General features: G+C 40.2%; 1 protein-coding gene across 5 annotated transcripts in view; it reads left to right on the forward strand.

Moving 5' to 3' along the window:
- Nucleotides 1-11,743, forward strand: part of HMCN1 (hemicentin 1) — a 492,563-nt gene that overhangs the window by 269,031 nt on the left and 211,789 nt on the right. For all 5 annotated transcript variants that reach the window (XM_040446605.1, XM_040446604.1, XM_040446606.1 and 2 more), the window contains 3 exons: nucleotides 81-353; nucleotides 2,652-2,747; nucleotides 4,974-5,168. In XM_040446605.1, coding sequence (XP_040302539.1) covers nucleotides 81-353; nucleotides 2,652-2,747; nucleotides 4,974-5,168 — 564 coding nt within the window. The remainder of the gene's footprint in view (nucleotides 1-80; nucleotides 354-2,651; nucleotides 2,748-4,973; nucleotides 5,169-11,743) is intronic.

The following is an 11,743-nucleotide window of genomic DNA, read 5'->3' on the forward strand; positions in this document are numbered from 1 at the left end:
CTCTCTCTCTCTCTCAAAAAATAAATAAATAAACATTAAAAGCATTTTTAATTGGATTATTAATCCTCATTTGTTTCTAGTTCCTCCAAAGATACAGCGTGGCCCTAAACTAATCAAAGTCCAAGTTGGTCAAAGAGTGGACATTCCGTGCAATGCTCAAGGGACACCTCTTCCTGTAATCACCTGGTTTAAAGGTGGAAGTGCCATGCTGGTTGATGGAGGGCAGCATATTAGCAGTTCAGATGGAACTTTAAGCATCAACCAAGCCATGCTCTCTGACGCCGGCATATATACATGTGTTGCTACTAACATAGCAGGCAGTGATGAATCGGAAATAACCCTACATGTCCAAGGTGATTTGGGGCATAAGGAAATAGAAGTATGGTGGGGGTGGGGAGTGGGGAAAAACCCCTGGAGTCTATACAAAATATATAATCTTAGAGAGTCGTGGATCACTTTTGGAAGATTTCTGTACCTTTTATGACTTGAGTTAACTTTGAAAGGAGAACCATTCTAGAAAGAAGTGAAACCATACTATTACTAAACCTGCATCCATTTTTGTATGTTTACTTTTGAAAATGAAGTTGCCATGGATGATGTCAATAATGGATACAATCCTAGATAAGTACCCCACCCACTATTTTTGGTTTGGGAGAAATTGTGAACAGACTGAGTTGGAGTCGGATTTCACCTCATCCTGTTAGCATGCACTCAATGTTGATCCCTAAAAATCTAGATCTGCTGTTTCCCCTAATGATGTTGGCTTTGTGTTGAGGCTTTAAAAATAAATATTTATTCCTTCAAACAACAAATATTTATCAAGCTCCTGCCAGGTGTCTGTCATATCGTAGGCAATGAGGAGAAAGTAGTGAGAAAAGCAAAGCACCAGCTGTCATAAGCTGTTCTACTGTGCATCGGCAGAAATCAAGCAAGTAAGCAAGACATACAGATAGTGAGAAGTGCTAAGTAGAAAATTAGAATAGGGTGATACTCCCAGCAATTGACTACTTTAGATGCATTGTCAGGTAGAACTTCTCTGAGGAGTAATACTCGGAGTGAGATCTGTTGACTAAGGAGAACCAGCCATATGGAAATTAAGGGGAAGAGCATTATTGGCAGAGAGAATGATAGTGGAAAGGCAAGAAGGAAAGATAAGGATGTATTGTATTTAGCATAGTACTTAGTACTTCATAACTGCCCCATTGCAATTTGGGATGGATGGCTAGCACACTGTTGGAGAGCTTATCCAGTTCACCCATTGATTCAGGAGACTTTATTGAGTGTTTATGTTTATGGTTCAATGGGAAAGATAGACATTTACAAGATAATCTCATGCACAAAAATTGGTTAATGCTGTCATGAAATGGTAGATCTATAAGAGTTTTTAAAGAAAGACAAATCAAAGAAGGCTTTCAAGGATTGGGACATGCAAGTTGAGATTTGAAGAAGGAGTAGAAGCTTATTAGGTGATGGGCAAAGATACAGTAGGGTGGGGTGGAGTGGTGAGAGCCTTCTAGGAGGAAATACGACATTTTGGATATACTGTCATAAATCAATACATCAATCAGTAAAGGCCAGCTGGCCCATTTCAGACTGAGTGTTGAGTGATATGTGGTAAAGCTGGACACACAGTCATGGGCCAGATTATCCAAGATCTAGGAACCTAGATTAAGGAGTTTAGACTTTATTTTGTATGCAGTGAAAAGATTCAGAGGGGTTGTTACTGGGAAATGATGTGTCGGGTGTGGATTTTAAAAGATCACTCTTTGGGGGAGAGAATGGTTTGTCTAGAGAAGGTGAAGAGAAGCAGCTGGGGGCTACAGAAGTAGCTCAGGCAAAAGATGATGGTAGCTGGACTGGAGGAAAGAAGCCAGTGGACTCAAAAAATAATTAGAAGAGGAAATCATCAGGGATGGTGACCAATTGGATATAGGGAGCGAAGGAGATAGAGGACTCAAGAAAGACTCCCAAATTTCTTCATGATTTCTTCATGGATAGTGAGGGTGTTCAGGGAGATTGGATTCATTGATAGGGTGTACTGAAGGACGAACAGGTGTGAAACTTTATCCTGCAGGTAAAATGAATACAAGTAATGATTTTCATCAGGGAAGCCCCAAATGAGATTTGCGGTTCAGAGAGAGTATTCTGAGGACTCTGTAGATTATGAATCCAAAGGGGAACACATTTGAAAAAAAAAAAAAAGGATTCCTGTAAGATGTCTATTGAAGTAATTTTGGCAAGAGGAGTGAGGGTTTGAAATCAGCAGTGACCTTAAGGATAGAGGAAGATAAAGATACAGATATGTGATGAACATATGGCACTATATGATTGATTGGATGTGGAGGTCAGGAGTAAGGGAGGGAAACATAAGAAAAATGGATGAAGCATGACACCTTAACTGAGGGAATAAAGGAAACACAAGAGAATTGTAGGAAGCACAAAATGATAAATTTGGACAGTGGGGACATTATGAGTTTTAGATCCCTAGGTCACATCGAGGTAGAAATGTCTGGCAGCTAGAAATTTGTGTCCTATTTAAAAGAGGAATCCGGAAAGATAGCAGTTCACCAATGTAGTTGGTTGATGATGCCTCAGGAGAGTTTGATACTGCTTAAGGAAAGCCTGTGATAATGCATTTATGTTTCTAATAGAACCACCTACACTGGAAGATCTACAACCTCCATATAACACTCCATTCCAAGAAAGAGTGGCCAACCAACGCATTGCATTTCCATGTCCTGCAAAAGGTATGTAGTACTTGGACATATGGGCACTGGCATAAAGTTATATTATATCAGATTTCTCTATTGAACCCAAAACATCATTATAAAAAGATCCATTTGTTGGCCCTTGCTATAACATTTGGGCATAATGACAATTAATCCCTCTTTTGTTTTATTTTTTTAATCTCTCTTTTAAATAACAGCTCATTGAATAGGTATTTTTCCTCAACACATACTTTATTTGCTTCAGTGGAAAGACCTGTTATTCCAAACTTGTCTTATCTAGTATCTTTCCCATTTAGTTCATGCTACTTCCTGTTACTTCTGACAGGATTTGTCTTTAAAATGTGGGAGCCAGAGGAGTGTCTTGGTGGCTCAGTTGGTTAAGTGTCCAACTTTGGCTCAGGTCATGATCTCATGGTTCATGGGTTCAAGCCCCACATTGGACTCTGTGCTGACAGCTCAGAGCCTGAAGCCTGTTTTGGATTCTGTGTCTCACTCTCTCTCTGCCCCTCCCTTGCTTGCACTCTGTCTCTCTCTCTCTCAAAAATAAAAATAAACATTAAAAATTTTTAAAAATAATAAACTAGCTAGATACCGTATCATTATCTTTTACAACACATTTCATCTTGGCCATAATTGTTCTACCATTTACCATTTAGAAGTTAAAGATAATACTTCTTTTGCTTGTTCATTTAGTTTTTCATTTATTAGCTTCACAAATATCCACTAAGTCTGAAACCCATAAAGGAATGAGAGGGATGTAAAGAAATGAGGAAATGATTATACGCCTTTTTTCTTTGGCAACGTAGACAACTGCAGACCATCAGTTCACCTTCTCTTTCTCATCAGTCAGCCTTTTACTATCAGCACAACAAAATAGGCCAATCTTTTTGTTTTATTTTTTCTCATAAATATAACTTTCACAGTTACTTTTATAAGTGCTTTAGCATTAATGGCACATTTTATAGATTCTGCCATTCTTTTGTTCTTGTCTTGGATTATATGCCATTATTTTAATATTTTTATTACCCATTAATGTAGGATTATTAATAATGTGTAATCATATTAATTTAATGTTCTTTTTTATATTTTTATAGATATTAAGTAAATTTTAAAAGTACTTAGAATAGTACCTGATACCTTGTTTGTTAAATAAATATATTCTTAATACAGAATTAATGTTTGTCTATTACCAATATGTGCTTTGGGCTCAATTATGTACTTCAGAATGGTTTTGTGAGTTTTACTCATGAGCACATCACTTCCATTTACCCTTTTGTCATAAATAAATCTAGGAAATCAGTCCTCTCTACTTTCCCAACTTTCTTTTCAATATAAGAAGTCAAGAATTGTTCTACTGTCCTATGTTTAGCAGCATGAGATCATCACATATGTGTAGATAGTAGATTGCTCATCTCTACTATGTCAGGCCTATTTAAAATGTGAATTATAGGGGCGCCTGGGTGGCTCAGTTGGTTAAGCATCCGACTTCAGTTCAGGTCATGAACTCATGTTTCATGAGTTTGAGCCCCGTGTTGGGCTCTGTGCTGACAGCTTGGAGCCTGGAGCCTGTTTTGGATTCTGTGCCTCCCTCTTTCTCTGTTCCCCCTCCACTTGAGCTCGCTCGCACTCTCTCTCTCTCTCTCTTTCTCTCTCTCTCTTTCTAAAAAATAAAGATCAAAAAAAAATTTTTAGGGGTGCCTGGGTGACTCAGTTGGTTAAGCGTCCGACTTCAGCTCAGGTCATGATCTCATGGTTCGTGGGTTAAATTTTTTTAAATGTGAAATTATAAAGTATCGCTTCTGCATATCATGTATGCATTCTATTTGGTTGGGCAATTTTTATGTTGTATTCCTGTGATAGTCTCTTGCTTTCTGTTCTTCATTTGTTTTCATCCCTGAACTCTCCCATTTGATTAATATAGTTTTTTTCCCCACTAATGATCATGAACTTACTCAAGAATGTGTTTTGGTTTGCTTACTGTCTTCTGAATATCTTGATATAAACAACTTGCTCAACCTCTACACTAGAGACCATAGGTCTCTTAAGACTGATCAGGAATTAGAGGCCTTAAATACCAATCTCTTTGCTATTTCATGCCAGGAGAAATATCTTGAAAGTAGCATAGTGCCTTAGTGTACAAATTATAGTCATAAAAATATTTTTATTTCTCGCAAATATATTTGATATGTTGTAATGATTCCTAATTTTATTTAAAATGTCACAAAGCTTTGCTTTCTTATTTAGGTACCCCCAAACCAACCATCAAATGGATATGGAATGGTAGAGAGCTGACAGGCAGAGAGCCTGGGATTTCTATCTTAGAAGATGGTGCATTGTTGGTCATTGCTTCTGTTACACCCTTTGACAGTGGGGAGTACATCTGTGTGGCAGTCAATGAAGCTGGAACCACAGAAAAAAAATATAACCTCAAAGTCCATGGTAAACATAGAAAAATCATACAATTGAATATGTGACATTTTCAAATTCTTATATATGTTATTCTCTTAATGTATTATTATTTAATATTAATGTGAATAGAATGTTATCAAACAGAAAACTGAAAATCTGATTGCACTGATTAATTTTTTTATTTTATTTTATTTTATTATTTTTTTAATACATGAAATTTATTGCCAAATTTGTTTCCATACAACACCCAGTGCTCATCCCAAAAGGTGCCCTCCTCAGTACCCATCACCCACCCTCTCCTCCCTCCCACCCCCCATCAACCCTCAGTTTGTTCTCAGTTCTCAACAGTCTCTTATGCTTTGGCTCTCTCCCACTCTAACCTCTTTTTTTTTTCCTTCCCCTCCCCCATGGGTTTCTGTTAAGTTTCTCAGGATCCACATAAGAGTGAAACCATATGGTATCTGTCTTTCTCTGTATGGCTTATTTCACTTAGCATCACACTCTCCAGTTCCATCCACGTTGCTACAAAAGGCCATATTTCATTTTTTCTCATTGCCACGTAGTACTCCATTGTGTATATAAACCACAATTTCTTTATCCATTCAACAGTTGATGGACATTTAAGCTCTTTCCATAATTTGGCTTTGTTGAGAGTGCTGCTATAAACATTGGGGTACAAGTGCCCCTATGCATCAGTACTCCTGTATCCCTTGGATAAATTCCTAGCAGTGCTATTGCTGGGTCATAGGGTAGGTCTATTTTTAATTTTCTGAGGAACCTCCACACTGCTTTCCAGAGCGGCTGCACCAATTTGCATTCCCACCAACAGTGCAAGAGGGTTCCCGTTTCTCCACATCCTCTCCAGCATCTATAGTCTCCTGATTTGTTCATTTTGGCCACTCTGACTGGCGTGAGGTGATATCTGAGTGTGGTTTTGATTTGTATTTCCCTGATAAGGAGCGACGCTGAACATCTTTTCATGTGCCTGATGGCCATCCGGATGTCTTCTTTAGAGAAGTGTCTCTTCATGTTTTCTTCCCATTTCTTCACTGGGTTATTTGTTTTTCGGGTGTGGAGTTTGGTGAGCTCTTTATAGATTTTGGATACTAGCCCTTTGTCCGATATGTCATTTGCAAATATCTTTTCCCATTCCATTGGTTGCCTTTTAGTTTTGTTGGTTGTTTCCTTTGCTGTGCAGAAGCTTTTTATCTTCATAAGGTCCCAGTAATTCACTTTTGCTTTTAATTCCCTTGCCTTTGGGGATGTGTCGAGTAAGAGATTGCTACGGCTGAGGTCAGAGAGGTCCTGCTTTCTCCTCTAAGGTTTTGATGGTTTCCTGTCTCACATTCAGGTCCTTTATCCATTTTGAGTTTATTTTTGTGAATGGTGTGAGAAAGTGGTCTAGTTTCAACCTTCTGCATGTTGCTGTCCAGTTCTCCCAGCACCATTTGTTAAAGAGACTGTCTTTTTTCCATTGGATGTTCTTTCCTGCTTTGTCAAAGATGAGTTGGCCATACGTTTGTGGGTCTAGTTCTGGGGTTTCTATTCTATTCCATTGGTCTATGTGTCTGTTTTTGTGCCAATACCATGCTGTCTTGATGATGACAGCTTTGTAGTAGAGGCTAAAGTCTGGGATTGTGATGCCTCCTGCTTTGGTCTTCTTCTTCAAAATTACTTTGGCTCTTCGGGGCCTTTTGTGGTTCCATATGAATTTTAGGATTGCTTGTTCTAGTTTCGAGAAGAATGCTGGTGCAATTTTGATTGGGATTGCATTGAATGTGTAGATAGCTTTGGGTAGTATTGACATTTTGACAATATTTATTCTTCCAACCCATGAGCAGGGAATGTCTTTCCATTTCTTTAAATCTTCTTCAATTACCTGCATAAGTTTTCTATAGTTTTCAGCATACAGATCTTTTACATCTTTGGTTAGATTTATTCCTAGGTATTTTATGCTTCTTGGTGCAATTGTGAATGGGATCAGTTTCTTTATTTGTCTTTCTGTTGCTTCATTGTTAGTGTATAAGAATGCAACTGATTTCTGTACATTGATTTTGTATCCTGCAACTTTGCTGAATTCATGGATCAGTTCTAGCAGACTTTTGGTGGAGTCTATCGGATTTTCCATGTATAATATCATGTCATCTGCAAAAAGCGAAAGCTTGACTTCATCTTTGCCAATTGTGATGCCTTTGATTTCCTTTTGTTGTCTGATTGCTGAAGCTAGAACTTCCAGCACTATGTTAAACAACAGCGGTGAGAGTGGGCATCCCTGTCGTGTTCCTGATCTCAGGGAAAAAGCTCTCAGTTTTTCCCCATTGAGGATGATGTTAGCTGTGGGCTTTTCATAAATGGCTTTTATGATCTTTAAGTATGTTCCTTCTATCCCGACTTTCTCAAGGGTTTTTATTAAGAAAGGGTGCTGGATTTTGTCAAAGGCCTTTTCTGCATCGATTGACAGGATCATATGGTTCTTCTCTTTTTTTTTGTTAATGTGATGTATCACGTTGATTGATTTGCGAATGTTGAACCAGCCCTGCATCCCAGGAATGAATCCCACTTGGTCATGGTGCATAATTCTTTTTATATGCCGTTGAATTCGATTTGCTAGTATCTTATTGAGAATTTTTGCATCCATATTCATCAGGGATATTGGCCTGTAGTCCTCTTTTTTTACTGGGTCTCTGTCTGGTTTAGGAATCAAAGTAATACTGGCTTCATAGAATGAGTCTGGAAGTTTTCCTTCCCCTTCTATTTCTTGGAATAGCTTGAGAAGGATAGGTATTATCTCTGCTTTAAACGTCTGGTAGAACTCCCCTGGGAAGCCATCTGGTCCTGGAGTCTTATTTGTTGGGAGATTTTTGATAACTGATTCAATTTCTTCACTGGTTATGGGTCTGTTCAAGCTTTCTATTTCCTCCTGATTGAGTTTTGGAAGCGTGTGGGTGTTTAGGAATTTGTCCATTTCTTCCAGGTTGTCCAATTTGTTGGCATATAATTTTTCATAGTATTCCCTGATAAGTGTTTGTATCTCTGAAGGATTGGTTGTAATAATTCCATTTTCATTCATGATTTTATCTATTTGGGTCATCTCCCTTTTCTTTTTGAGAAGCCTGGCTAGAGATTTGTCAATTTTGTTTATTTTTTAAAAAAACAACTCTTGGTTTCGTTGATCTGCTCTACAGTTTTTTTTAGATTCTATATTGTTTATTTCTGCTCTGAACTTTATTATTTCTCTTCTTCTGCTGGGTTTAGGCTGCCTTTGCTGTTCTGCTTCTATTTCCTTTAGGTGTGCTGTTAGATTTTATATTTGGGATTTTTCTTGTTTCTTGAGATAGGCCTGGATTGCAATGTATTTTCCTCTCAGGACTGCCTTCGCTGCGTCCCAAAGCGTTTGGATTGTTGTATTTTCATTTTCGTTTGTTTCCATATATTTTTTAATTTCTTCTCTAATTGCATGGTTGACCCACTCATTCGTTAGTAGGGTGTTCTTTAACCTCCATGCTTTTGGAGGTTTTCCAGACTTTTTCCTGTGGTTGATTTCAAGCTTCATAGCATTGTGGTCTGAAAGTATGCATGGTATAATTTCAATTCTTGTAAACTTATGAAGGGCTGTTTTGTGACCCAGTATATGATCTATCTTGGAGAATGTTCCATGTGCACTCGAGAAGAAAGTATATTCTGTTGCTTTGGGATGCAGAGTTCTAAATATATCTGTCAAGTCCATCTGATCCAATGTCTCATTCAGGGCCCTTGTTTCTTTATTGACCGTGTGTCTAGATGATCTATCCATTTCTGTAAGTGGGGTGTTAAAGTCCCCTGCAATTACCACATTCTTATCAATAAGGTTGGTTATGTTTATGAGTAGTTGTTTTATATATTTGGGGGCTCTGGTATTCGGCATATAGACATTTATAATTGTTAGCTCTTCCTGATGGATAGACCCTGTAATTATTATATAATGCCCTTCTTCATCTCTTGTTACAGCCTTTAATTTAAAGTCTAGTTTGTCTGATATAAGTATGGCTACTCCAGCTTTCTTTTGGCTTCCAGTAGCATGATAAATAGTTCTCCATCCCCTTACTCTCAATCTAAAGGTGTCCTCAGGTCTAAAATGAGTCTCTTGTAGACAGCAAATAGATGGGTCTTGTTTTTTTATCCATTCTGATACCCTATGTCTTTTGGTTGGCGCATTTAATCCATTTACATTCAGTGTTATTATAGAAAGATACGGGTTTAGAGTCATTGTGATGTCTGTATGTTTTATGCTTATAGTGATGTCTCCGGTATTTTGTCTCACAGGGTCCCCCTTAGGATCTCTTGTAGGGCTGGTTTAATGGTAACAAATTCCTTCAGTTTTTGTTTGTTTGGGAAGACCTTTATCTCTCCTTCTATTCTAAATGACAGACTTGCTGGATAAAGGATTCTCGGCTGCATATTTTTTCTGTTTAGCACACTGAAAATCTCGTGCCAATTCTTTCTGGCCTGCCAAGTTTCAAAAGAGAGATCAGTCACGAGTCTTATAGGTCTCCCTTTATATGTGAGGGCACGTTTACCCCTTGCTGCTTTCAGAATTTTCTCTTTATCCTTGTATTTTGCCAGTTTCTCTATGATATGTCGTGCAGAAGATCGATTCAAGTTGCGTCTGAAGGGAGTTCTCTGTGCCTCTTGGATTTCAATGCCTTTTTCCTTCCCCAGTTCAGGGAAGTTCTCAGCTATAATTTCTTCAAGTACCCCTTCAGCACCTTTCCCTCTCTCTTCCTCCTCTGGGATACCAATTATGCATATATTATTTCTTTTTAGTGTATCACTTAGTTCTCTAATTTTCCCCTCATACTCCTGGATTTTTGTATCTCTCTTTTTCTCAGCTTCCTCTTTTTCCATAACTTTATCTTCTAGTTCACCTATTCTCTCCTCTGCCTCTTCAATCCGAGCTGTGGTGGTTTCCATTTTGTTATGCATTTCATTTAAAGCGTTTTTCAGCTCCTCGTGACTGTTCCTTAGTCCCTTGATCTCTGTAGCAAGAGATTCTCTGCTGTCAGCTATACTGTTTTCAAGCCCAGCGATTAATTTTATGACTATTATTCTAAATTCACTTTCTGTTATATTATTTAAATCCTTTTTGATCAGTTCATTAGCTGTTATTATTTCCTGGTGATTCTTCTGAGGGGAATTCTTCCGCTTGGTCATTTTGGATAGTCCCTGGAGTGGTGAGGACCTGCAGGGCACTTCCCCTGTGCTGTGTTGTATAACTGGAGTTGGTGGGCGGGGCCGCAGTGACCTGATGTCTGCCCCCAGCCCACCGCTGGGGCCACAGTCAGACTGGTGTGTGCCTTCTCTTCCCCTCTCCTAGGGGCGGGATTCACTGTGGGGTGGCGTGGCCCGTCTGGGCTACTTGCACACTGCCAGGCTTGTGATGCTGGGGATCTGGCGTCTTAGCTGGGGTGGGTAGGCAAGGTGCACGGGGGCAGGAGGGGCAGGCTTGGCTCGCTTCTCCTTAGGTGATCCACTTCAGGAGGGGCCCTGTGGCAGCAGGAGGGAGTCAGACCCGCTGTCGGAGGTTTGGCTCCGCAGAAGCACAGAGTTGGGTGTTTGAGCGGAGCGAGCAAGTTCCCTGGCAGGAACTGGTTCCCTTTGGGATTTTGGCTGGGGGATGGGCGGGGGAGATGGCGCTGGCGAGCGCCTTTGTTCCCCACCAAACTGAGCTCTGTCGTCAGGGGGCTCAGCAGCTCTCCCTCCCTTTGTCCTCCAGCCTTCCCGCTTTCCGAGCAGAGCAGTTAACTTATGACCCCCCAGACGCTAAGTCGCGCTTGCTGTCGGAACACAGTCCGTCAGGCCCCTCCGCTTTTGCCAGCCAGACTAGGGGGCTCTGCTTGGACGGCGAGCCGCTCCTCCGCCCCGGCTCCCTCCCGCCAGTCCGTGGAGCGCGCACCGCCTCGCCGCCCTTCCTACCCTCTTCCGTGGGCCTCTCGTCTGCGCTTGGCTCCGGAGACTCCGTTCTGCTAATCCTCTGGCGGTTTTCTGGGTTATTTAGGCAGGTGTAGGTGGAATCTAAGTGATCAGCAGGACGCGCGGTGAGCCCAGCGTCCTCCTACGCTGCCATCTTCCCTCTCTCCTCGCCAAAATAATTTCTAAAAGAAAATACGAACTGAGCTTTGGAACATTTCAGGCCTGGCATGGAATGCAGTTTTTACACAAGTGTCTTGTGGTTCAGAAATCCGATTTCACAGCTTATCTTCCGCTAGATGAAAGTGTTTACGGTGTGTCTGGAGCTGGAGTAAGTTCCTGCGGGTGCCCAAGAGCAGGGGCATCCTCTCTCCTCTCATTAATTTGCTGATGCCTAACTGCACTGACGCAGCGGTAAGATACCGGGGAGAGAGCTGCACTGATTAATTGATTGATGGATTGATTTAAAATTTCGTGAAATTTTTTTATTGTGACTTTATTCAAAATTCAAATGGTAGAATAGTCAGAAGCCTCATGGCCTAAGCTAAGCTATCTACTTATCCTCCCTAGGGGCAAAGAAAGTTATTAGCTTTGTATGCATGTATGCGTGTTTGTGTGTGTGTGTGTGTGTGTGTGTGTGTGTGTGTGTGTGTGTGTGT

This window comes from Herpailurus yagouaroundi, unplaced genomic scaffold (genome assembly GCF_014898765.1).
Source record: "Herpailurus yagouaroundi ecotype Mexico unplaced genomic scaffold, PumYag 195, whole genome shotgun sequence".
Lineage (NCBI taxonomy): Eukaryota > Metazoa > Chordata > Mammalia > Carnivora > Felidae > Herpailurus > Herpailurus yagouaroundi.